The sequence below is a fragment of the Fusarium vanettenii genome (assembly GCF_000151355.1).
Source record: "Fusarium vanettenii 77-13-4 unplaced genomic scaffold NECHAsca_120_unmapped, whole genome shotgun sequence".
Lineage (NCBI taxonomy): Eukaryota > Fungi > Ascomycota > Sordariomycetes > Hypocreales > Nectriaceae > Fusarium > Fusarium vanettenii.
Genome location: NW_003315770.1, coordinates 1 through 27,206, shown reverse-complemented (window position 1 = coordinate 27,206; position 27,206 = coordinate 1). Strand labels below are relative to the sequence as shown.

The window sequence follows — 27,206 nt, the reverse complement described above, 5'->3', positions numbered from 1 at the left end:
CATAATACTCGACTCGTTCCCGACTATTGCTCCTTCAAAACAAGACCCTCTCGGATTTCCCTTCCTAGCTTTCCTCCTAATTTTCTCCTTGGTGCCATATAGCCTTGGTATTGCATTCTTGGTACAAGTCTGCTCCTTCCCTCTTCAGATCATCCCTGCTTCACCCCTTTCTAATTCCAGAAATAGGACGGTTGAATTAGCGAATTCAAACAATCGAGATGGGAGTAATAGACCCCGCGATATAGAGCTTTTTTGACCTCATGGGCATTGATTGAAATAAGCTTCATCTTGAACAACGCGAACTTTCATGGTGCCTGGTGTTTATCGAGAGCCTTTTGGTTGTCCATCTCATCTTCTACAATACAACGTAGACTTAAACGACATCTTCAAGAACGATTACTGATCTCATCGATGATCACAGAGTGTGGAAGGATTTCCAGGCGAAAGTCAACGTCCCGGATGCCTTGGATTTGTTGACGAGGTCTCTTTATGATAACGTGCAAGGATAGACAACAGTTGAATACCTTGCGTTTTGTACGAAGGATATTGGGATTAAGAGCATTGGTGGTTAGGGGCTTCTGCTTGAGTAAGAGCGCCATTACCTGCCATGCCAGAGTGTCACATCTCACCACCAGGTTCGTGCGACTGGATATGAAACTCGGCCCGTGCTTTTGGGTCATGTATCCGGTTTCACATCTAGCTTATCGCATCAATGATTCCAGTCCTAATGACATAAGCTTACATGGCTGTTCAATTTCTTTTATTCTTTAGATAATTCTTATCAACTGACTGGTGCCATCAATGATCCCTGTGGAGCCAGTTGTCTGACAGCCCCTTATGGCCAACGGAGGCAATTCAGGGCACCAAGAATAACACAAGATCTCTTCGGTTGACCCTACTTTCCAACGAAAGCCAGTTGCAATCTTGGACCAAGAGTCCGACCTATAGGATAGTCATATGTGGCTCGCTGATTGCAAAACGGTTCAAATACCAAGCCTGAAGTGCACACGGGTAAACCCAATCATGCGAAAAGCTTCCCGAATTCCACCGCTGAACCAGTGAAATGTACTCTGACCATTCCATTTCCCTTCCTGCATATAAGATATCATGCCACTGTATCTGGAACGGGCGAGGAAGTTCCTTCAACTTGGAGAAGGTAGTTCTGAAATCTGGTAGCTGTATATAGTCGTCGTCAAGAGATTGGAAAAGCTTCCAAAAACGGTGTCGGTGCACTATTAAACTTTCCGCTAACGCCTCAGGACACAGATGACTGTGGCGAATAGTAGGAATCTGCAGTTTTTGATTCTGAGCCAAAGTAACTCTTGAACGCCACAAATGAAGCTTTGCCTCAAGTGCATAGGCTTTCCCATCGTGATAAGAATCGGAGTGGGCTTCTTTATATCGATTGAACTGTTCATTGTTATACCCGGTGGATAGTAAAGAGCCCGGCCAATCTCGATATGGATCGCCGCCAGCCCAGTAAACACTTCCTAACACATCAATATCTCCAGCCGGTATGCAAACGGCAGAGCTCTCGACGTTAGGTGCATTAACAGGGGGTGAGATTTGAGTGTCCGCAAACCAGTAGATTATATCATTCGTGGACCAATTCTCAAAGTACAATTCTTCAAGATTTGAAAGAAGTGGAAGAATGTTCTGCAGATAATTGGCAAGCTCGTCATTATCCTCAATTTCTGCACCATTCCCAAGGATGAGATGCTTGACGTGTCTCAAGTCTTGTACACCGTATTGCCCTATGTCCCAGTGGCATCCTGAGAGTAGGACTCCCGGCTCAATACACGGGTAAGGAACTGGCATCTCTTGATCAAGATATCGTGACCAATGTTGTCGAGGGAAAGAATTGACTTGATGAGGAATATAGAGGCGATCTCTATTAGGATGAAACCATGTCCTCGGTCCGGCTGTGCGTGTGGCAAATGAAAGATGATAGCCCCATTGCATCAACGCTTGTCGCGACTCAACGGATACATGTAGAAATACTGGAATTCCTGCGGCACTATACAGTGCTGATTCGCGAGTCAACTCGAATGCAAGCTCGGGAAAATCCATGAGCCAGTCCGTTGGAATCGACGGCACATCAGTTGATGTTTGCCATGGCTGATAGACGGGTCGATTTGAAGAAAAGCCATAAGCTTCCAAGCTCGTTTGTTCGTACCGACGGGACGCCCATGGGATACGATGTCGCCAATTGTGTGCGAAATTTGCCAAATCAGGGTGCAATCTGGAATTGAAGTTTGGCGAGCCGTCCAGCATCTGATTGTAGAACTTGTCGAAGGCATATTCGAAATACGAGTCGTAACCTTCTTTTCGCCAAGTCCCTTTCTCTGAGACGTTCATTGGCCCTTCTGCGACGTGAACGACCCGGCGGGGTGTGGCAAGAGAATAGATATAATATCTTAGGTCGTATGGCAAATCCATAAAGACATGAAATATTTCTTGGGTGTCCATTGTCTCACGAGATCATCAAGCTGATCTGTTTTCTCTAAGTGAATGATGAGGTGGTAAGTGTAAAGGAGAGTCTAAGCTTGCACAGCTGTGCGGCGGGGGGGCCTACTTAAGCGATACTTAAATAATTGTGGCTAACATTGCGATGTAATGCACACAATCTAGCCCGTGCACGCGCGATGACCGGTATTAGGTCGGAGCTCGTTGGCTGGCGCATGGTTATGAGAGATGATGAGACCGATAGACAAATGAACTGGATAGCAAGATAACTCTCGCTTTGCTGCAATGATCAGTCCAAAAAGAGGACTTTGCTTCGTTTCATCCTAAGAGCTTAAAGACTAGGGTGGGCAGCAGAAACCGAGCTTGTTTTGGGCGCCCTAGGCGCTGTAGGGCGAGGATAGGATGCCAGGATACCTAGCACCCTTGGCAGCAATAGCTCCACTGGAAACCCACTGCGCCTCGCTGCTAAATCACCTCTATTCTGGTTCTTGCAGTGGCACCCGACGCTGTTGTATCGGTGTCATTCTGCTCATCGTGGTGCACAATGGCACATGTATAGTATCAATCAGAATCTCCCATTGACGCGGTGGTGCGATACACGATGCTGTTGGCAGCAAGATACTCCTGGGCTAGCCAAGGGCCCGAGGCAGTTCTCTCAAACCCTAACAGTCAAGCAACCTGACTGTTAGGCACGATGTGAGCCTTTGCCGGGTCCAGGCCAACCATGACAATGCAAGACACTACGGTAGACCACAAGCAAGTTTATGCTTGACACCCCTGTTGGTGTGCCCCAACGTTGCTCTCCCAACCACCGTCTGTCACACAGAAAAGGTGAGGCTGGGAAATGAGACACTGAATGTGGCGTTGGTAGTCCGTAGCGTGGAGGGTACAAGCCAGTCGGCAGGACGCAAGTCACTGCAGGAGAATTTGGTCAAGTAAAAGTGGCCAGCAGCAATCTGACACAATTATCGGACAGGTCAGGAGGTCCAAATGCCCTCAACAAGTGATGATGTTGCGGGCTGCGATGAACGGCAACGTCAACTATTGGCGGCTCGACCAGGCAATCAGACACAACGCAGACTTAGCTCGAGGTTTCGGATTTTTCTCGTTGCACCGGAATCACGCAGCTTGAGCCAGGCGGTAGAAACTGGCCCCAACGGTGTAGTGTGTTATCCTCCCTACACGCACAATCCATGAGTGCAGTCTTGGCACTCTAATACCCCCCCCCCCCCCCGCGAAAAAGTCCGATTTATGCACCCGGATGAAGCCAGCCCCCGCCGATTTCCTTCCTCCGTAGGATCATGTCATGGCTCTACTCTTGTATTTGTGCAAGCCCTCGCAGATCCTTGATCTGCTGCCGCCGTATACAACCCAGGCACCAATACACCGACAGATTACTTTGCGCAGAATTGCTCCTCGTCGTCATCTTATGGGTCATTCCACCAACACGCACAATGCATGAACGAGAAAGTCTAAGTAAATGCCGCTCATGGCAGCATGTGCGTTGCATGGGCGATACCTGTCTTGACGTCATGATAAATCCACTCTAGTGTTTACTGGCCTTCCACACCGAAGTACTGTTTCTCTGGGACCTCTGTGCCTACAGAGACAGTTCCTTCAGGTTCTTATGTTGGTCCCATTTGGTCCCATCCACCTTCTGGCCTGACTGAGTATCTGTCGTCCCAGCCGCCGAGTTCTTATCCCGTCATTCCAGGCCTTCTGGGAGAGGCTGGCATCTTCTTGCTCATGCCCTGGCATCGCGATCTATTGGCTTATAATTAGAAGGAATCGGAGTGGCCTGGGCTTTGCGAGCTACATACTCCAACTTGCTGAGCGAACCCCGAGATAGTTCGATTGGAACGTCTAAGGCAGATAGAAACGAACTAGAATGAGTCGCACTAGGTGTTATTGCTAACAGATAGTTTTCTCAGGTCTTCTAACCTTGGCAAGATGGAAGAGTAAAAGATCTGATGCGTATGATTGGCAGGGTTTAAGGCCTTCGTATCTTCCACGCCAAGTGCATGATTCATGTCAAGCTGAATTACACCTACCTAGTTGCCATTTGTTTATGCCGCTTGGTCACTCCTAAGAACATTGTCACAACTACATTCAACACCCAATTTGCAATCCCATGGTTTGAGGCATTCTACTTACCCTCTCTAGAGTCACCGTTTGTACACGTTACTCTCCTGGCATCCCTAGTCAGGGTTACTTGCTCCTATCGTAAAGATCTGCTTGGCGAGGGACATCATGACCGTGGAATCGCCGGCAATACTAAGGGACATAAGATTGTAGTCCACAGCGGGAAGGAAGGATAAAGCCGCATCAAAGATCTGGACGATGGTCTTGCGCACTTTAAATAAAGATCGAGTAGGTCTTGCGGGTCCTCATTCCCTTTAGATATGAGGGAAATTTTCAGGGTACGGCCAGGGGATGAGGGCAGCGATGTGGGCGTCGATGTTCATCGAGTGGAAAGGTTCAGCGAACGTTGAGGGTGTAGACTTGGCTGAAGCTCTCATGCGACGAATGCAGTGAAGATGTTTGTCATGGGAGTCGAGAACAAATCAAACTGCAGCGTGCCGACCATCCTCCAACAGCAACTTGAGGCGACTTCAGCGGCAGGCGAGATCTAATACGACCACCAAGAAACTGGGAATGGAGCAATTGTGATTCAGGACGATAGACATTGATTTCATGTGCATGAGGTCCTTAGACTAAGCGGAGAATGCCTGGAAAAGGCAGCAAGATAAGCATTGCCGGATGTAGCCTTCGAAAAGTGGTGTCTCACGAAGATACAATATTATCTGAGCTTAGGTACTGGGGTGGTGCCAGTTAGAAAGTGAACGTGTACCAAGAGTGCCATCCTGAGAAGTTTCAAGATAGGCGACTTTATGTTATGTCACCAACCAGTGGATGAGTTTCAGGGCGTCGTTGGCGTCCAGACTAAGTCGGATACCCCATGAGAGGCTTAACCTTTCATGACGATGCGGCTAGATGTGACTCCTCTGCCGCAGCAGAAGGTTTTAAAAGGCTATTGTGTTAATATCAGGTTATGATTTTATGATGTGTTGATAATCTATTCTTTATTATAGTTGCAGCCCGGCCCTTTATAGGTTAACTGAGCCCGAAGATCGAGACTCAGCCGGAGTTAACCACCTAGAGGGCATCATATCTGACAGAAGGTCTCGATAGAATTCTTCCGGCTCCATACATCTAATTAGTAATTAACTTAGCAGCAAATTTACATGTACAGGAAAGCTGGCCTTACTATGTTGTACTACGTAGGGCCAAAAAGCAGTCTTGAAACCAACCTCCAAGCTGTAAATCATGCCGACCTTTGTCGTCTCGGTCATTCATTCAGTCATGGCGCCGTTGATGATCAGGTTCGCAGGCCACAAGGCGAAAGATATTGACCAAGACCCCAGTCTGCAACTCACGTAGACACACGATGGTGACTTGACAAGGCACATCAAGCTCTAGTATGGGCTCTCTCTAAGGGGTGTGTGTGCTAGCCAGAGGGCCTAAAGAGCCGGATTTCGCATGGTGAATCAGCCCGACACCACATTCCCCCCACATTGGCTCAGCCGAAATCACATGTTGAGCCCGATGTGCCCGATGCTTGCTTGACCCAGCTCCCTGACACATATTATTGAACTTCAGTAGTGTATTGTGTTCTTTCTGATAGTTGAAGCCTGGTCCTTGATGGAATCACTGCGCCAGAATCTAGAACATAAATAGTGAAAGCTTGCGACCGACCTGGGCTCACCATGCTCAATTACGAGCCATGAGTCAGTCGCATTGATATCAAAACGATGAGATGACCATGCTGGTACATAGCACCTGTTACAGTATCGTGGATTCCAGAGACGCCAGGGCCGAACAAACGATAAAGCATTTTGTTCCAGCCCGTAGCAGTGGCTTCTATCCGAGCGCCTTGGTACTGGCAACTGTCATGGTGAATACAGTCCAGTGTGCTGAGCCATTGGCCCATGTCTTTGGCATCTGCCTTTTCGGACGAGAAAAAACCCTAAACAAAGCTACCCGAGACTCACCTAGCTTATCGCTGGCAAACAGGCTTGGCCGAAGAGCACTATGGAATTGCCTTTTCTAACGATGCCCCCGAAAGAGCACGTCGACCATGACAATTATCAATATATGCCGACAGATAGCCCAGAGTTAATATTAATATGTCAATAGGCATCAGAGCAGCAGATAAATTAGTCTACGTTGTGACAATCTCAGGGTGTTAAGCTGATATGTTGTGGATGGGCTCTCACGAACGAGCGCCCTGTAGGCTCACTGATCCTGATCCAACGTCATGAGGACGGCTAGCACACCAAAATGACAAGTGGGCATCTCCGGCATCCGAATATGAAAGCTGGCTACGTGTTGAGTAGCAAAAACTTTGTTGTTAACCTAGCTTGTCAAACGTAGGCCTAAATTGACAAGGTCGCGACCGGAGACAAAAATCGATGATTGGGGGTTGACTAACAGTCAGTAATCCTGCAGCGATGACATGTATTTCAACTACAGCAGGCCAATACTGTGTGATAATTCATTCAGTTGGGCATGATAATGATCTGCCATAACTAACTGGCGTCTCCGTGGAAGTCACGTTTCGCGTCATCTAGAAGTGAGGCAAGACGGAGCTTTCAAGAGAAGGAAGAGCACATTGATATTGTGGGTGGCTGTTTCTTTTCTTTTGGTTTGCGTATTTAACTCTGCTTGCGCAGCTGGGAACCGCGTTTACTATCAATCAGTCCAGCTTGCCGGTTTGGCACATGTGGCGAGGTCCATTACTTATGTTGGATTCTTCCAGTTTTTTATGGTCAGCCCTCTAGATTACATCAAACTGACGGCGCCCTTAATAAACTCTAGTTTATGCACCGAAGTATAGTTTTTATCTGTTTTAATTTGATTAACCTGGCAACTATTCTAGCGCGGTTACTCGCTTACCATGACGGCAGTGATTTCCGCACTACGGGAACCGGTGAGGCAAAGTTACAAATATTATCGAGCGATAGCGACTTCCTCTTAACCGATAATAAGGCTATGTAGACCCAATGCTCTGGGGGCTTTTCGGTTCCTTTTTGAGCTCTCGCAACGATACGAGAGGTATAAAGTCGTCATGGATGATAATTCTTATTAATAGCTTTTCCCTAAAGTTGCAAAGAAGCGTGGTTCGCGGCCCTTGGATAATTTTTGGGAATATTGATTAATGGAAATGAAAATTTAGCGTTTATTACCGGACTGGATCCAGTCTTATTCCATTGTCTCGTTGTTAATAGAGTGTATGGGTGTTGATAAATGAGGGTTATCACGGAGCCTTGCGCTCCCTTCACCCAAGGGCTGTCTCTGACCGTTGTCTCATCTATGAAATCTTGAACTCGTAGGATCTTATCGACGATGTTTCATTTTATTTAAAATGAAGATCAGCACGCAACGAGAGTTTTAATGTGTTATTATACATAAGTAAGATCACTACACACCAGGGGCAAATGACAGGGAATGTTCCTTCATTGATTGCACAGGGCAAAATTTTCAAGACAAGATTTACTAATACATGTAGGCAGAATGATAGTGATCGACTATTGCACAATGTTGGCCCGCCTCTTCAAGCATCCGACGTGGAATCGTGTGGCAACAAGCCAGGGGTGCACAGTCTTCCTCTACTCGGTCACAAGCCAAACCCTGTAAACGATGTACGGCTGGATGACCTTGGTAATCTCCTTGACCGGAGGCAAGATGGGAACAGTAATATCCCACTTGGTAGTAGTGATGACGTTGACCAGCTGGGGGTTGTCCTTGCCGACAGGAGGCTTAACCCACTTGAGCTCCCATTTCATCAAACCTTCGCCAATGCTCGAAGTAACCAGCTTGAGGAAGTCGCTGTTAAACTCGATATCCAGCAGCGGCTTTGCCTCCTTAGGAATCACCGCGGTGATAGACAACGTGCCCTCATCAGAAAGAAGGGACCTGATTGGTGGAAGCACGGTAGTGATGGTGTCGATCTTCTTGGCTTGGTCGCCAGTGGCAGTAACGCCATCGACCGCGTTCGAGTTGACAGCGACCTCGGTACCATGGGGAGGCTCGGGCCACCCGATGTACTCGATCTTGACCTCGGAAGTACCATAGGCTGTCTCAACTAGGACCGTCTTGTTGTTGAAATGGTCGATGGGGAGAATGATGGGCAGCTTGAAGCTGATGTCCACGTCCTTGCTCAGGGGCGTCTTGCCACCGCCACCACTGAAGGCCTTGATGGAAAAACGCAGGCCGCCCGCCCAAACTTCTCGCTCAAAGAATGGAGTAAAGAAGAAGCCAGGGATTTCGCCCACAGCCTTGAGCTCGAGGTACCGGCCTAGGCCATGATACTGGGCCGAGATGCCTTTAGGTGCAATGGGAACAAGGGAAGCCATTGCATGGGAGGTTTTGTGGTGGTGTTGTATAGTGGACTTGGATGTATTGATTGATGGGCTGTTGTGAGTCTACTCAGTTGGAGGGCAAGGCTATGAGCATATATAGATAAGGTGTACGGTAGATGTGAATCCAGCGACGTATCGCCATTGCACATGTATACCAGTGAAGCTAGACGGCCTAATGACCTGATATCTCAACAGTATGGTGCCATGAAAGTTACCAGAGACGAGTTTTGGTCGGTGGAATGTAGGGAGGGGTGTGGACCGTAGCTGAGTGGTTGTACAGCAGCCGCAGATACACCTTTTCCCTGCTGTATGGCGCCTTTTCTAGCCCCTTCGATTAGCCATTCCAGTCATTGTGAGTACGTTTGTCACATAGCAGTTGAGTACAGGGTGCACTGCTATGTGAATGCTGAGTAGTCATGCCATGTCTTTGGCAGCACAGCACGAGTTAGCAAACGTTATTACTGCGAGAGCTAGTCGCTACAGCGCCTTTGTGGTTAAGTCTTCGTAGTAGCATCAATGGGGAAGGCCCGTTTGACCGAGTAGGCACACAAAATAGTCAACAAATCTCAACCAAGAACAAGTACCTTGGTATATGACTAGCCCAGCCAGCCACGGGGCGCGGCACGGGGCGAAGCATAGCCTTGATATGAAACGATGTCTCGGTAATTGATCTAGACGCGGGGGTTATTAGCTTAAAGAAAGGTAGGTAATTAAGGCGCTCACCCTAATGTCACATATCTGGCAAGCGTATAGTATGTGATAGTGCAGCACCTTAAGTTGGACCATGGCGGCATGGCCCGCTTTCAGCTGCTGTTTCTCAAGCCACATTTACTACAATTAGCTGTCAGCATCGCCAAGTAGGGTATGCGTTGCCTCAGCACAATCCTCCTTTATCTATCCCTAAGAATAAATATAGAACATAACTTCCTCTTCTAGGCGTGACTCACATCTGACGTTAAGGGCATTAGCATGGTTTACTCCTCTACTAGTTTTAGACAATATCTATGGGCCAGAATGACACAAACCACTTAGGGCTACACGTAGTATTCCTATTAGTAGAATATACGACATAATAGCATAGAATGAACAGATATCTTATTAACACCGATGTTAAGGCTTTCCTGTGATTGATCACCCCCATATCCAGACAGTCGAAACTTCGGGGAGAAGTCCTCGGGCAAAGAGAAGTCCAAGAGCGACCATCGGAGTCCTTTAGCCACCTACTACCCAGTTTCCACCGTGCCCACCTCGGCAGGAGGGTAAAATCACTAAACGCTGACTACTCTCGACGTAAGGCGACCCCCCTACCCAAACCCAACACAGGCCAAGGTTCGGGCTCGAGAAATCGAGCGCCTCGCAGCACCGGATGACGCGGAATGGCAGGTTTCGTCGCCAACATTTGGCCCCTTTTTGGCAGAAGAAACATAGCGTTGAATTGTGAGAGGTCCAAGCCATTATGATTATTGTCTGCAATAATGACAAGAAGCCGGCAACTACAACAAAAAGACAGTTATTGATACATGACGGCATCCAACGATATCGAGTTTCTCTGACTTAGGTCAAAGACGGCTTGTGAGGCTTGGGTGATGGGGCGCTCACCCGAATGAAAAGTTGACATGCTTGTATGCTCTTAGGCTTTGATGGTGTTATTTATTGGCCATTATGCGTTTACCAATGTGGATAATGAATGATTTCTCAGAGTCCATCGGTGACAATAAGTTCCGAAGCCTCGTGTCTGGGGAAGAACTTTGAACGAGATATTCTATGGTATCAAGATCATAGCTGCTATCAATGGTGTCTGTCAGACACAATATCAAAGCATCAAAGTCACGTCCCACAGCTGAGCTATGCTGTTCCTCAGAAATGAAGTGAATTTACAAATATAGTTGCAGTGTTTTATGTCACAATACCTAAAAACACGCAACTACCGTTATGCTTCACTAATGATCTCGCAGTCTTCTTGGTAGAAACTGGCTCAGTCCGACAAGTCTAGTAGTGTTATCTGGCAAGCTTGTTTACTAAGTTGGTGATCAACATCTATTCGAATCACTGAATAACTAGTAAAGATAACACCAGGTCAACAGCTCGTCCCCTCCACACTGACACTTTGCGGAAGAGATCACAAGACCAGGTTGGCCCCTCCATAGCCACCAACATACACCAAGCAGACAAAGATCCGTCCGAGGCTCTTCAGTGGCTGTAGCGGTGCTATGTTAAATCTTGTTTCGCCAGTTCACACCAAGTCGATTCTGGTCAGCCTGGTCGCCGAGGAGCCATCGAGATCGGCCAAAGTGAACCCGACGCCCAACCAGCCGTCGCCCCTCCACGTGTTCACTTTCCCAAATTCATAGGAGCCTTCTTGGTTGATGGCTCCTTGTCCCCATTGAAGACAATAATAAATAAAAATGGCAGCCTTCTTTCATGCAATTACAATTTGCAAGGTCTGGTCCTGGCCTCTTTTGGAGATAATACTAGCCACGAGTGGAGTTCATAGAACCAGGACCGGTCAATATCCTCGGCCAATTGCACAAGAACAAATCAAGCAAGCCTGAGGCCACATGTGCATCAGAAGGCAGTTCCGATACCCCAAGACGCCAGTTTCTAAGAATCTCACGTGGCTCACGGTATGATGGGGAGGCCTAACGGCTGCGATTAACAAACTCACATTCTTGTATACAGAAGCTTAATGGATCCTATACCATGTTCAATATGCCAGGCTAGGGTCAGTTGTGATACTTTGGAAGTATGTCACATATTTGTCTGAAAAATGAAATATCTCAAAACAGTCTGCCAACCAACCACAGGAAGGACAATATCCCAGAGTTTTGCGTTATAAGAGGTAGCATCAGGAGCTGAATAGGTTGTCTAAAATGAAGTCTTTTCTTATCTTATAGGTGGCAAACACTATTTCTGATCAGACCGAGATAAATGGTGATGGAATCAACTCGGCGTAATCGTGTTGGTGAACATGGTGATGCCCAAGCTCCTATTTTGCGATTTCGATCTACACAGAGGCGGCTTAAGAGCCGTGGTGCTCTGTTGGCTTGTGTGGGAATGTGCGGAGAGCCATCAATGAGCACAGTGGACACCCGTACAGCAATAGGTCTTATAATATGATGGCAGATATAACGAAACGCGGAAACTATTTATCAATTCAGATGAAGAGATTAGCTATCAACGTGATGCGTTGGATGCGGCCTGCAGCCGGTATGTTGCTGATACCTTCCAAGAACCCTTTGATATGGTTTCATTTCTAAGTCCTGATTGAGAGCATATGCTATTTCGCATTTACCAACTACCATAGCCACTCCTCTAGGTTACTAGAATAACTAGCTCTATGATGTGTTGACAGTGTGTCCCTTTTTGTAGTTGAAGCCTGGCCCTTGATGGGTTAACTGAGCCAGAAGAATCATATGGTCTGGCTGGGCTTGAATTGAGGGGTGGAGGTCGGCGTGAGTGAATACCTCGTGATGAAAAATGGCTATTCTGTAGCTTAGAACTGGGTACTATATGTGGCTAAAGGCTTTCTAAGTAAATAGCGATCTTCGGGCTTAGTTAACTTATTAAGGGCTAGATTATAATTATAATATAGAATAAATCTTAAATATAATATAATATTATAACTTAATATTAATATAATAACTTAATATTAATATAATAACTTAATTAAATTTCTATAATAATAAAAAACTATATTTAGCTATATTATTATAAAAACCTAACCTCTTATAAGTATTTTAATTATTTTAATTTCTATATAAAAAATAAAAATAAAATTATTTTTTTATTTTTTTAAGCTATAATCTCTTAATATTATAGCTTTAAACCTAATATTAAGAATAATTATTAATTAATTATATAGCCTTATTGCTATTAAATATAAGAATTAATATATATTTTTTTAGTCTCTCTAGGGTTTAAAATAAAGTAATATTAAAGAGAATATAAAGCTATTATTAATTTATAATATTAATATAATAATTAAGCTTTATAAGTAATAAGCTTTTTTTAATAATAATAATTAAATTAAATTAATTATCTTAGGCGCTAAGGTATTTCTTATAATATTAAAATACTTAAGAATATCTAGGGTACTTAGGTATTTTATATAGCGCTATTAATTATTAAAGCTATATAAGCTTTAAACCCTTATAGTTTTAAAGCTTAAAAATTACCCTTTTATTATAGCTATAAAAAATAATATAAGCTAGGTTAATAGCTTATTAGAGCTAATTATAATATTAAAGCTAATATAAGGATAATAATAAAATAAAAAAGCTAGCTATAAGGGGGAGATTAAGGTTTTTAAGTTATTAAATTATAAAAATAATTTAAGCTATTACCCGTTGGCTTATATGGGTCTAGCGACCTAGGCGAGCCAACCTAGCAAGCTAGGTTAGCCACAAAATGATGAGACAGGACCCACCAACCAAAATTTATATATGAAAACCTGTTTTTTATCGAGAAAAGGATATGAATAGGGTTTTCTATAGAAAATAAATTTAGTAAAAATATAGAAAAAATACTTTTAAATACTCTAATTAATAAGGTATTAGGAAATACTTTTTTTGTAATTATAGCTATTTTAGTTATTTTATAAATAATTTTTAAAATTATATTTCTTAAAATATAATATTAAAACTTTTTTTAAATTATTAAATAATATAAGAGAAATACTTATAAAAATATAAATAAAATTTATATAGTTATATAATTATAAATAAAAATAGCTTTTTAAAAATCTTTAATTATATAAGTTAATATAAAAGATTAAAAACTTAAATTTTAATATTTCTTCTTATTTATATAATTTAATATTTATTAAAAGTCTTTTTAAATTATATAAAAATTTATACTAACTATATAATATTTATTAAACTTTATAAGATATTTTTTAATATTTTACATAATTTATTTATTTTATTATATAATAAATACTAAAGATTTTATGAGATTTATAAATAATAATTAATAGCTTTATAATAGATAAGGCTATAAGTCTAAAATATAGCTTTAAATAGAGTAAACTTTTTAAGCTATTTTATATAGCTCTTTATATAAGTATAACGTTAATAGTTATTTTATAAATAGTTTTATAAGGTATTTCTTTAAAATAAAATAAAAAAAATATATCTTAACTTTAAAAAACTCTAAATAATTCTAAAAAAAAGCTATAAAGATAAAGACTTAATTTCTATAAACCTCTTATAAAGAATTATATAAAAAAGATTTACTATATAAGATATATCTCTTAATTAGCTAGCTATTTATAGTTAAAAACCCTTAGTTTTTGCTATTTTTTCTGTTTTTGCACCTGTTTTGGTCGGTGGGTCCTATCTCATTATTTTATGGCTATCTCACAATTTTGTGGCCAACCTAGCTTGCTAGGTTGGCTCGCCTGGGTCGCTAGACCCACATGAGCCAACGGGTAAGAAAGAAAAAGGTTTTAATTATAAAGATAGAAAGGTTTAGGTAATAGAGGAGTATAGGCTTAGTTAGAGCATAAATATAATATCTCGGCTAATTGCCAAATGGTTAGCGCATATATCATCTTTGAATATAATGCTGAGTGAATGGCATCGGCCTGAAAAGGCGATGCCATTTGTTCATGTGTTTCCGCCAACGGGATAGCATGTGCAGTCGCACGGTGTCCAAAATACTCCTGTAGGCGCATTTGCGGTAGAGCTAGGCTCCGTCGGGTAGCTGAATCAAAAGTGGGAGACGTGATGATGTTGAAGACTGCCAATAGCTGGAACTAAGATCTATGGGCCAATACAACGGGGGAGGCAGAGGGGAGATTTAGGTATGAGTGGGAATAAGACTGACGACATGCAATGTGATATGATAACGGCTTCAGCGACAGAAAGGTCATTACGCTAGCCATGCACCGAAGCATTAAGTCTGGTCTTAGGAAGCCTATTTAAGCCACGATTTCAAGACAGTTTCAATACAGTACGTCAAGCGCAATAGCTGTTTCTTTCTTTGCTTGCTGGTGACATGACCCTAATGAGTAGGGTTTGGCCAACAGGTCATTTTTTGGTCCATCTCACGAGAAGACAACAAGCCGACTTGATACGGAGCGCGAAAAGCGAAGGGAACAAAGCCAATAGTTAATTTAGTGTATGTAAGCGCTCAAGGGGAATTAGTAAAGGCGTTCCTATCTCCCCAGTTGGCTGCCAGAGGCCCGATTAAGGTGACAAAACGTCAATAGAGAGGACCCGTGATAAGAAAAAGAAATTTACATGCATATTACATAATAAAACTGTGCCCGGCTCGAGGTGCCTGCTGTAGTTCTTCTACGGGATCTTCACGATGCTGCAACTTGGACATCATGGGATGTGCGGAGGCTAGGTCCCATCTAGGACGGCGATGCAACTAAGGTGAGTCTTGGTCACGGTGTTTTACGATATTTGGTCTTAATGCTGTCATGGGCTTATTGTTGGGTTCTTTGATATTATGCACGACGGAGACGTCATTGGAAACTAACAAGTAGGTTGAGCACGGGAACCAGCATCGTCAAGTTTATTAAGGTCGAGCTAGTCAGATGATCTGAGCTTGCTCTCCAACACTATTGTTAGCTAGAGGGTTTTCTTGATGGAAAGGTGTCTCTAGACTGTGCGCTGCAGAGAAACCAACTCTCCTTACCTGGTATCATCTTACGCTATTAACGTTCGGAAGCAGAATCCTTTACCTATCATTATCTCGACAGCTACAGACCACCAAAGATAGCCGACGCATTGCCTACACAACGTAAGGGCTTTCAACGAGATATCTTCACACACACACGAGTGCCAGTCCCTTGCGGATGTCATTGTCTGCCGTATGGCTGGGACGAAACGCCCAAGTTTAACCCCCTGCCTCCAGAAGAACAAACATTTCAATAGCGTATGACGCAGTCCACCGTATTTTTAACCGTAGGCCTGTTCCCTGAGAGAATATATGTCATGAAGGTCACCCCTTCGCGGGATTCCACCGACATTGACTCCCATTCTGCTCATTGAAGAAGACAAAAAGACACACAACGCTTGCTAAAACACCCTCATCACACGTTATACCATGCAAGTAGTGCCTACACCGCCAGACCAGTAGATCCATTATTCCACCTATACAACAAGAGCACTCGTCGGCGTGCTTTGCTTTCCTCGGTGTGAGAAGTCCCAGGACTCTGCACGCTGTACAATGTTGAGCGAAGAACCTTGCGGAAGCGTTTCTGTTTGAGTGACGACCAAGTTAGCCTTCAGCCGCGTCTACCAAAAGTTGCAAGTAAAGAATATTCATTCCCAGATGGATCGTAACAGAATAGAAGGCGCTGGGCTCGTGTAAAAGAAACAACGCAGGATCTTACCTGAAATTCGGTGCTCAAGGTGACCACACAAACCTCATGCGCCCGTATAATAATCTCGCACGCCTTCTCAACAGCCTCATTAGGACCAAGTTGAGGCATGCGATCGGCAAATAACAGTAAAATAAAGCTTCCATGTAGCAAATAGATGCCAAATAAATATGGCATGAATGATAGCTCTGGGTCGCAGGCCAAGATACGTGACATGGCATCTGACGCGGCTATAGCATGTGAAGCACACTTCATAAACCCTACAGAAGGGATCCATCCGTCTTTGTTATCCAGCATGGACACCGCATCCCATTTTCCGTGCAGAAGGACGTGAAGGACGTGGAGGATAAAAGTGCTATATGCGGTGACGAGCTCTGCCTGTGCATGCTGGCGGTGGGATGGTGGTCGCCGACTGTGATACGCAGTGGTATTGGAGTGGTGGCGAGTGTCGTTGTTATCACTGCGGGAGTTGTGCGCAAGTCGAAACGTCTCGTCGTATTGGGAGGAATTCACGGTGCTTGGAGTGCGGACTTGACTGGATGGGATCGTCGCGCCGTCGAGGGCATCGACTTGGTACAAGTCGGCCAAGTCAGCAATGCTCTGAGCGCAATCAGCCATGATCTGTTCAATCATGGCCGTGGCAGTGCTATGTTCATCTTCGTTGTCATGTTGCTGTTCTCCTCTGATACCGCCGTTCGTGTTATTCCTTGACTGGTGTCGCATATTGCCAAATCTGGGATGGCATTTCTGACGGTGCAACTGGATAACATCGCCTAAAATTGTCATGAGGGGCAAGAAGTACTCGAAGAAACTGACCCCTGAAACTCGTGTTGGAGCCCCGAAACGGCGTCCTGGATGCTGTTGCTGCTGTTGCGAGTCATCAATAGCTATCGGGTTGTCGCTTGTGATTGTAGAATTCCCTGAAAGTGACAGTGACTCCCAAGCCTTGTCTGACAGAGGTGCGTACAATTGACACTCATCATCAAGAATGCGTAGAGGCGCATTGAAGGCGAGAGCCAAGTGCCGATCGAGACAGAAGATCAGCCAAAACACCCGCCGACGCTCTTCTTGTATCTCTGGTATTGACAATCCTGTTCGCGCAGCTTCACAAGGTCTACACACGCATGGCGCGTTCGTCTTGCCCCCTGTACACATGGTTGATCCTGTCCCCGACGGCTTGTCTTCGGGCGTGTCTTCGGGCGTGTCTTCTCGGTTCAGGCACATGTTGTTGGAAAGACGCAATGCCTTGTTCCACCACCTGATGCAGTCCGTCTTGAAGTCACCGCCGGAAACCACGATGGTAAGGAGGACAAACATGAGGACATCGTCTATCAGAGGCGCAGGCGGAGATACTGAACTGGATGAGAACTGATAGCCGTAGTCATGTGGGCTTGTCTGATGCGAGCTACCAAAAGTGGCATTAGCCGAGGAGGGAAACTTGAAGTCCTTCACCAGAGGTCCGTCTGATCACGAAATATTTAGCAACACTCATGAAATATTGGCAGATGCCTCACCAGTAGTCCTATTCCAGAGGTCACGATCTCTATCCTGGATCAAGCCCATCATCAACCTTCTCAACCCCTCACAAACGCGCGACTTTTGACCAGGCAGAAGAAACAATGAGCTCTCAACCGTTTGAGCGCTGACCCAGAGCATTGTGACTAACAGAGCTGGTGTAGATCTTCGGGGGTTAGTAGATCGGAGGAGAGACTCTTTTCTCAGGACGTGAGCGAGGACATAGGGCGAGGAACATCGAAACAGGGATCCGCCGGGCTCGACAAAGTAAAGCTCCAACAGCTCGCATGCAAGATCAGCGTCGATGATGCCCTCTAGCATGTGGACAACGGGCTTGAGACATTTGTAACGACATCCCCGGTTGCTATTGGTATCTCGGCATTGCGCTGTCGTTTGCGATGGTGCAGTTGTAAACCAGACACCTTGATCTCCTGAAAGGTTCAGCCCCTGTGTAGATGATACAGAAACACGTGGGCCCTGTGGCGCTGCAAGGATATTGGGAACGGGTGCCGTTGCAAGGCAGAGATCAGGTAGGGCATTAAAAGCAGACTGATTCCCATCCACGTGATTTGCTTGGCCAGATGCTAATGTCGTTGTCGCGCTTTCCAATGATTCAGGTGGTACCGCATCAATGTGTGATGAGAAAGAGTGGTGGTTGTTCGTAGCCCCGCTAGCATCATCCTGTGGCACGCGCGAAGCATACAAATGACTGATGCCCTCATCTGCGTCCAAGATATTTCGAGCAGCCACTATTGGGTCATGATTTAGAGTCCCGAGTGATGTCTCTTGCAAGTTCTCGTCTGGCTGTGCATGCAAAGGGCGCTCCTGTTGCTGTTGTTGGCGCAGCTGCGGATGTATGTTTTGCTCCAGCTCATGATTCGCTTCAGATAAATCACCATCGCCATCCCCAGTATCATGGTCATCTGGCCGTTGCCGAATGGCTCTTGAACCTGATGGTTGCCGCGTAGCTTTCCTAGAGCTCGGCTTGCGACCACGCCGGCCAATGCTGCGGGCATAGTGGCAACTCTGATCATATTCTGTCAAGACAGCGAGTTGTTAGCCATCATGCTAAGAGACGATGTTGAGATATTTCAGGACAGGATAGGGTCACCCAGACACTGCTGATATCCTTCGAGATCGAGCCATGAGTTGCTTACCTTGACAACGATGACTACACGACAGACAACATCACCGAGTCAGCCCATGACTCCCCAATTCGTATTTTGTGGCATCATATCTCAGTAGATATCCAGAATACTTACCACGGCTTTTGCCCATCGCAACGCACCCTCAGCGCGTTACATCTGTCGCAAGCGCGTCTTGTTCTCCTGCGACCACCAAATGATTGAACGACTTGTGTTTCTGAGAATCCAGTGTCCCCACCGATCTGAGAGTGCCCGTCATTGTACCCCGTATCCATCTTGATAAGGGTCCTCGCGATATCGGATGTTGATTCGTGTTCATGCAATCAGGGAAGCTCCTAATGGATGAGCGGAGCTAAACATGTGTCAAATAACCGTGGGGTAATTGTATTCAAGATATCGGTTATTTATGACGGGGAAACATTCCCGTGACAACTTGGCTAGTCCGTTTTAGTCTCGAGTCGGTTATTATCCGCCGTGGCTCTCTAGAAATGGCTTAGCATCACTCAAGGCGGGGAGAGAGGAGATCAACAATGAATGATGATTGGCTTGCTTAATGAACCGACGGCAAAATATGATCGGTCAACCGATACCCAGATAAGCATTAAACCGTCGGATAAAAGGGATATTACGTTTGTACAGTAGTATCCCGAGCTTGATACAGAATCTGATCATATTAGTTCCACTTGATCACAGAAAGGGATCCATTGTGGACATGATCGCAACATTATAGCATCGGACTCAAGAACTGCTGGTATATATAATGGTAAACAATACCAATAATAGAGGACTGATCAATGAAGAAGCGCTGCGTATCCCTTACCATTCATCATTCATCACCCTCCCGTCGATTACTCTGCAATACAGCACCTCCTTACTAAAGTCTCAGTAATCCCAGGTCAAAAAAGCACCATGGTGGTCATCAAGAATATCGAGTCACACGACGTGCGATTTCCTGTTAGTTTCGTTGCTCAGTTGGCTATAAAGTAGATGGAGAAGACGGGCTGACGGGAGACATGCAGACATCTATGGACAAGGCTGGCTCAGACGGCATGAATCTATCTCCAGACTACTCGGCCGCTTTTTGCGTCCTTGAAACAGACAACCCTAAGCTAACCGGTCATGGCATGGTGAGTATTCTCAGCCTTGGGCCTTTTGAGTGCCTATCTAACAGTAATCGTAGACGTTCACGATTGGTCGTGGAAATGAGCTTGTCTGTGGCGCGATAGACCTTCTTGCACCTTTGATCAAGGGCAAGGATCTCTCTGAACTTACAGCCGACTGGGGCAAGACCTGGCGGTACTTGACCTCAGACTCCCAGTTGCGCTGGGTTGGTCCAGAGAAGGGCGTAATCCACCTGGCCCTCGGCGCTTTGGTTAATGCCATCTGGGACTTGTGGGCCAAGAAGCTAGGCAAGCCTGTCTGGCGCGTGATCGCAGACATGACGCCAGAAGAAGTCGTGCGGTGTATCGACTTCCGCTATATTTCAGACGCTTTAACTCCTGATGATGCACTCGAGATTCTCAGAGCTGCGCAACACGGTAAGGAGCAGAGGATCCAGGAAGCTTTGAACAACCAAGCTGTTCCAGCGTATACGACTAGTGCAGGATGGCTGGGCTATAGCGAGGACAAGATGAAGAGATTACTTCAAGAGAGCGTACAACAAGGCTTTAAATATTTCAAGCTCAAGGTTGGAACGGATCTTGAAGAGGATCGCCGGAGGTTGAAGATTGCGCGGGAAGTGCTACGGTATGATATGGGCAACGTGCTTATGGTGGATGCCAATCAGGTATGTTCGCCTCATTATCATGATCTTGAGAAGAGGTTTTACTGATTCGAGATTCCCTAGGTCTGGTCTGTTCCTGAAGCCATCACACACATGCAGGCTTTGGCCGAGTTCAAACCGTGGTTCATTGAGGAGCCAACTTCTCCCGACGACATTCTGGGCCATGCCGCGATCCGCAAGGGATTGTCCGACACAACCTATGGTCCAATATCTGTAGCCACGGGTGAAATGTGCCAGAACCGTATTATGTTCAAGCAACTGCTTCAGGCGGGTGCAGTGGATGTGATCCAGCCTGACGCATGCCGAGTTGGAGGTGTCAACGAGGTCCTCGCCATCCTACTGCTCGCACGCAAGTTTGATGTCCCTATTGTGCCCCATTCAGGCGGTGTTGGTCTGCCTGAGTATACCCAGCATTTGAGCACGGTTGATTATATCGCTATTAGCGGTAACAGGAGCGTGCTCGAATTTGTAGATCATCTACATGAGCATTTCCATCATCCTTCGAGGATCGAAAATGGCTATTATGTAACGCCGCTGGAGCCTGGCTACAGCGTGGAGATGCTTCCGGAGAGTATGGAAAGATACAACTACCCGGGCGGGGAGAAGAGTTGGTGGAGGACGAAGGAAGCAAGAGCAGTGATTGAGCAGCCTCGAGTTAAGGCGCTATAGATGTGACAAGTTTCGTTTTTCTCCTGTAGGTGCGGTCAATGTGGGTATATAGAAATAAAGTGTCTCAAGGCTCAAGATATCTGCATACAATACGTTCATTCTGGCAGCAGTGGTTAACGTTCTATACATGCAAAGGGCATAAATAAAGAATTTGTGGCATTCCATCTCTAGTCCAATCATGTTACATGATGCCCGGAAGAATGTCAAGGAGCCAGTAGAATAATTACGCCCCGCTAACTCATTGTCCACTTACCGAGTCTTTGTTATAGCTTAAAGCATTCTTAAAACGACAGGACAAGTGAGTTCAGCCTATCTTGTCAAATTCCGGGGTGTATACAATAAAGAATAATATAATCCCATGTTAATTCCCCAACTTTTAACGCATGAACTGCTAGTCCTAGAATACGCCACCCCTTCCATCACTCTATCCTGCCGCCTGAACCACTGTGGATTGTATCAAGCTATCCCTGTCCATCGCACTCACTTGAACAGCGTCTTTCTTGGTACTATTGGTGCCGTTCGGGAGACTAACTTCTTCCCTCGCCTTGGTATTGCTGCCTGAGAAGTCGTAATCTATCCATTCCCCAAGGATCGAACGAACTCGCTCAAACAGGGGCCAGTTGCGCTCCAGAGCCTCCTGGTCAAGCTGGTTGTAACTCTGCAAGCTCTCAGACGCTTCGTTACCAGTGAAGGGGGCCACTTTGAGTATCCTCTTAGCAGCAGCGACGTTTTGCTCCAGATCCGATAAGTTGCTGATGCCTGTAATTGTGGACACCGTGAAAGAAGAAGTGCAGCTTTGTCTAGCTTTCAGGATTGCATATTGCAGCGCCACAGATGAGAGAGACTCTCCCTTTCCATGGCTTTCTACCCACTTGGCAGCTTCGGCCGCAGCCTCTCGCAGGCCTTCTGGCGCGGGGTGCCAGTCGCCCGTCAAGCCCCTGGGAATGCCACCAGTTCTCAACAAACCAACAGCCAATGGACTTGAACAAAAGACAGAATTTACACCAGCAGCACGGAACAGCTCGAAGCCACGTGTCTCGACTTGTGTATTGTGGAGTGTAAGCTGTGCCCACGTTTGGACAACATCGACGGGGTGTCCATAACGTTTTCGCACGGTGCTAGCAACCTCTGCAAGGACATCAATGTCGTATCCTGATATCCCAACGCGGAGGATAACACAAGCGCGCTGGAGTTCCAGAAGGACGCCCACGGCTGTGACGGCCTCATCGATGGACACATACTCGACGTCGTGGCAGAATACCACATCCAAGTACGTCGTCTGGAAACGCTCCAGAGACCGAGCGACTGATTTGCGGATCCAGTCTGGGGAGTAGTTGAATTTATTCTCCTTGATTCGGCCGACCTTCGTCATGAGCTTGTAGTCGCCACGTTTATACTTGGACTGGATGTTTGCGTGTGAGAGGGCTGCACCCATAAGCTGCTCGGAGGGCTCATAGTAAGGTGAGGTGTCGATGGTACGGACACCAAGCTCAAATGCGCGCAGAAGAATATTGATGATTGGGAGGGACTGTGGCTCAGGGTGTAGCTGGTAACTAAAGCCTGCCCCTCCCATTACCAGCGGAGGGGGATTGAGACCGGTGTGTGTTGGTGATGATGTTTGAATCGATCCCATGGCTGGCGTGCCGAGTTTATGACCCGAATGGCGAGATTGACGGATAGAGCAACGAGATATAGTGCGGCACTGAGAGTATAATCTGCTAGATGAGACCGAGATGGTGAGGCATTTGTTGCTGGGCTGTGAGAGAGAGATGTGACAGTGTGATGGTGCTACCCAAGAAGTATAGCGCCATGTATGTGAAAACAGATGTTGACCTTTAGGTGAAAATGATCAAAAGGCTTCTTTACTCTTTATTCCGATCGCGTCTCGAAGAACAGGAAGAAGGAGGGGCGCAATTGATCAAGGGGACTGAACATTAACTTGAAATTACCCGTACCCTTGAGCCTAAAGGAATCAAAGAGCGATTGGTAGCAATTGCATTATGTTATCCATGTGGCAAGATCAGCACATCGGCAGCTCGTAAACCATGTCTGTGCATCAATTCTCACCCGTCGGTACAATATAAGCTTCATGACAATGAATTAATGAGCCGTCGGGTCATTGCGGCTTGGAACTCGTTACTCAAGCTCGCCAAGACCTATCGGCCCCCACAAAGGAGAATCTTAAACCCGAGCCCATAACGAGGAGATTGTGGACGCAAAACGGTCGATGTGATTGCATTTCCTGTTGGTGACCAGACAAGATTCATTAACAGCAGTAACTACAGGGCAGACAAAGGCTCCATATGACGATCGTTTGCTGTTAGATAAGTAGAGCGCCATTATACCATGATCCTCAGCAATCAGTCATGAAGTTGCGACTGAGGGATTGAAGCTCCGGTGTCGTGGGGCCGGGTGGGGTCAACACATACTCTAATGACTGACGACCAACGAGCTTGGTAGCAACCTGTATCGCGTGTTGGCAAGACCTTATAGATAATAGGCAACGGCATCTGCTACCTTCTACAATAATACGCCTATGGGTTACGGCAAGCATTACGTCGATCTCGGACGCCGCCAGGTGGTTCACATTCTTTGAAGTCGCGTTGAGGTGTAGGTGAGGTTCCCGAAGGGCCCGTCATTGACGCAGTTGTCACCTTGCCCTACAAATCCAGTATCGGGGTCAAAGATGACGAATTCATTGAGGGCTTCAACGTCACGAACTTCGTCCCAGTATGGCAGGCCTCCTCCGTAGCCTCAGTCTGATCACAGAAGGTGCTCGTGGGCTCGCATGTAATAGCGACGCCACGACAGGAAAGCACCCTCCGACTGCAGTCAGCACTGGCTCGTGATATAAGCAGTCGACTTAATGGAATTCACCTACCACATTATGGATGATATTAGCCTGACCCATCCATGTTCAGTCGAGCTCATCCCATCAGTTTACCATACGCTTAACTCCAAGTCTAGCAGGGTTGGACATAAGGCAAAGCTCGGTATCGATATAAGCCGTCTATTTATTAGCGTTATGTCCTTAATAGCCGCCAGCCCCCCACGACCGCGACGTAGTTAAAGAAATATTTATTATTTTAAAACTAAATATATATTTATTATATATTAAATTTATATTACCTAAAGTAAGGATTAAATATTATTATTAAAGTCTTAATAATTAAAATAATAAAGGCCTTATACCTAAAGCTAAGGGGCTTAATATACTTAAATTAATAAGGTTTTATACCTTATTATTAATAGCTTTAATAATATATTAAAAATAGCTCTATTTATAATAAATAAATTACCTCTTAATTAGCTAAAAAGCTTTTAATCTCTTTATATAATAGCTCTCTTATCTAATATTAACTTTTTAATTACTTTTATAACTCTTAATTAATTAAAGATTAAAATTATTTTTATTAATATTATTAATAAAGATTTAATAATTATAATTATTATTTATAATAAAAAAAAATTACTTAATTATATTATAATATCTTTTTACTAAGACTTTTAATATATAAATTAAAATAATATAATAAATATATATAAAGATAAACTTATTTATAATAAGCTTTTCTTTACTTAGATAATTATTAGCTTAAGTAATTAGCTTTATATAAAACTTAAAAAAAAAGCTTTTAATAAAGCTTTCTAAGGTATTATATAGAAAAAATAGCTATAAAATAATAACTAAAAGATTATATTAATAATCTTTAGTTATAAGATTTTTTTTTTTTAATTTCTTTTTAAATAATAATTATTATAATAATTAATTTAATTAGATTAAAATAAAGCTTTTTAAATTAAAAAGCTTTTAATATAAAATTAAATAAAATAAGATATTTAATTAGCTTAAAGAGTTATTTCTTTAAGCTTTAAATAATATAATATTAAGCTAATTATATAATAAATAACTTATAATATTAATTCTTACCTAGAATATTATTTATACCTTATAATATATATAGGGTTATAATTTAGTTAGTAATTAATTTACTAATTAAAAGTAATTAAAAAATTATAACTAAAAAGTTAGTAATTTTTTAGTCTTAGTTAGATTAATTTATTTTAAATTTTTTACTAAAGAATTTTAGTCTAATTAATTTACCTCGCCTTTTTAATTAAGACTTTTTAGTCTAATTAAAAATAATTAAAAAATTAGCTTTTAATTACTATATAAAAAATGCTTTAAAATAAGATAATTAATAGCCTAATTACTATATTAGACTTTTATTTTAATTTACCTTATATTTTTATTTTATTCTTAATTAATAACCCTAACTTTATTTAATTTATTTTATATATTTATTCTTAAAAGCTAAAATTAAAGCCTTTTAAAATTAATTATAATAAAAGGATTTTATTTTAATATAAATTAGCTTAATAATTATAATTATATAATAAAGTAAGGTTTAGGGTATATTAATAGTATTTCTTTACTTACCTTATATTTTTACTTATTTTTAATAGCTTACCCTAGGGCTATATAACTTATTTTATAATTTACTTCTCTAAAGTTAGAATTAGAGGCTTTTAAATTAATTATAAGAAAAAGTTACTTATTTCGGCTATAACTATTTTAATAATAGTAATTATATAATACTAAGAAGTATAGGGTAAGCTATATCGGTTTTCTTACTTACCTTATATTTTTACTTATTTTTAGTAGCTTACCCTAGAGCTATATAATTTATTTTATAACTTTATTCTCTAAAGCTAGAATTAGAGCCTTTTAGATTAATTATAGGAAAAACTTACTTATTTCGGCTATAATAATTTAAATAATAGTAATTATATAATATTAAAAAGTATAAGGTAAGCTATATTAGTGCCCTTACTTACCCTATATTTTTACTTATTTTTAGTTATATACCCGAGAGCTCTATAATTTATTTTATAACCTAGCTCTCTAAAGCTAAAATTAGAGCCTTTTAGACTAATTATAAGAAAAAGTTACTTATTTCGGCTGTAGCTATCTTAAGAATAGTAATTATATAATATTAGAAAAATTAGGGTGTATGAGATTAATGCCCCTACCTACCTTATATTTTTTCTTATTTTTATTAGCCTACCCTAGGGTTATATAATTTAAATAAAAATACTAATCTTAAAATACTCTAATTAGGCCTTTTAGAGCATAGATATTATAAAAAGGTTATAATTAATATAAAAAAACCGCTTTTTAAATAAAAAAAAAAAACCTTTATATAGTTTTTCTTATATATAATAAGGATTAATTAGTAATATAAAGAAAAGTAGGTCTAATAATATTTTATAGAGATAATAAGATGTTAAGCCTAATATATTATATTACTTTTTACCTCTTATTTTAGCTTCTAGGCCTTCCGGTAAGAAAAGCCTAGTCTTATAATAAATAATTAAAATCGAACTATAATATATACCTAGAAAATTATAAATAGGCTATATAACTAAGAAATTAATTAACTTACCCTATAAGAGAATAGCTTATATTATTAATTATTATAAATTTATTTCTAATTAATTATTATATAACTATAAAGGGTTATTATACTAATTTCTATAATAACTCTATAGCTAATTAGCTAAAAAGGTTCTTTATAATTTCTAATATATATTTTTTAATTTCTTTTAATTATTAATTTTTAATTTATTTCTTTTAATTAATAATCTAGTTTTTTAATATAAGAAGACTTTAAAGACCTATATTTTAATTCCTTTTTTTCTTCTTATTATTATTATTATAATAATATATTATCTAATATATTAAATAACCTACTTTTTTAATAATATCTTCGAGTTATATTAGGTTTAAAGACTGAAATTAGTCTTAATTATCTAATTTTAATACTATTTAATCTAATTTTTTAATCTCTTTTTATCTTTATCCTCGGGAT

At 42.9% G+C, this 27,206-nt stretch overlaps 5 protein-coding genes across 5 annotated transcripts; 1 reads left to right on the top strand and 4 right to left on the bottom strand.

Moving 5' to 3' along the window:
• Positions 1-942: 942 nt before the first annotated feature.
• NECHADRAFT_89286 (uncharacterized protein) lies at positions 943-2,469 on the bottom strand (the record flags this gene model as incomplete). Its single annotated transcript, XM_003039313.1, has 1 exon — positions 943-2,469. The coding sequence occupies one exon, from the start codon at positions 2,467-2,469 to the stop codon at positions 943-945; it is 1,527 nt and encodes a 508-aa protein (XP_003039359.1).
• Positions 2,470-8,135: 5,666 nt separating this feature from the next.
• Positions 8,136-8,882, bottom strand: NECHADRAFT_89285 (uncharacterized protein; the record flags this gene model as incomplete). Its single annotated transcript, XM_003039312.1, has 1 exon — positions 8,136-8,882. One exon carries the CDS (start codon positions 8,880-8,882, stop codon positions 8,136-8,138), a length of 747 nt encoding a protein of 248 aa, XP_003039358.1.
• Positions 8,883-16,125: 7,243 nt separating this feature from the next.
• On the bottom strand, positions 16,126-18,102 carry NECHADRAFT_56330 (uncharacterized protein; the record flags this gene model as incomplete). The annotated part of the gene is made up of 5 exons (XM_003039311.1): positions 16,126-16,710; positions 16,792-16,867; positions 16,934-17,335; positions 17,396-17,684; positions 17,736-18,102. Coding segments are annotated over 5 exons (1,719 nt in total), but the record flags the coding sequence as incomplete, so codon positions are not given.
• A 1,688-nt stretch (positions 18,103-19,790) lies between these two features.
• Positions 19,791-21,333, top strand: NECHADRAFT_56323 (uncharacterized protein; the record flags this gene model as incomplete). The annotated part of the gene is made up of 4 exons (XM_003039314.1): positions 19,791-19,835; positions 19,901-20,008; positions 20,062-20,667; positions 20,728-21,333. 4 exons carry the CDS (start codon positions 19,791-19,793, stop codon positions 21,331-21,333), a joined length of 1,365 nt encoding a protein of 454 aa, XP_003039360.1.
• A 424-nt stretch (positions 21,334-21,757) lies between these two features.
• Positions 21,758-22,966, bottom strand: NECHADRAFT_89282 (uncharacterized protein; the record flags this gene model as incomplete). The annotated part of the gene is made up of 1 exon (XM_003039310.1): positions 21,758-22,966. One exon carries the CDS (start codon positions 22,964-22,966, stop codon positions 21,758-21,760), a length of 1,209 nt encoding a protein of 402 aa, XP_003039356.1.
• Positions 22,967-27,206: the final 4,240 nt, after the last annotated feature.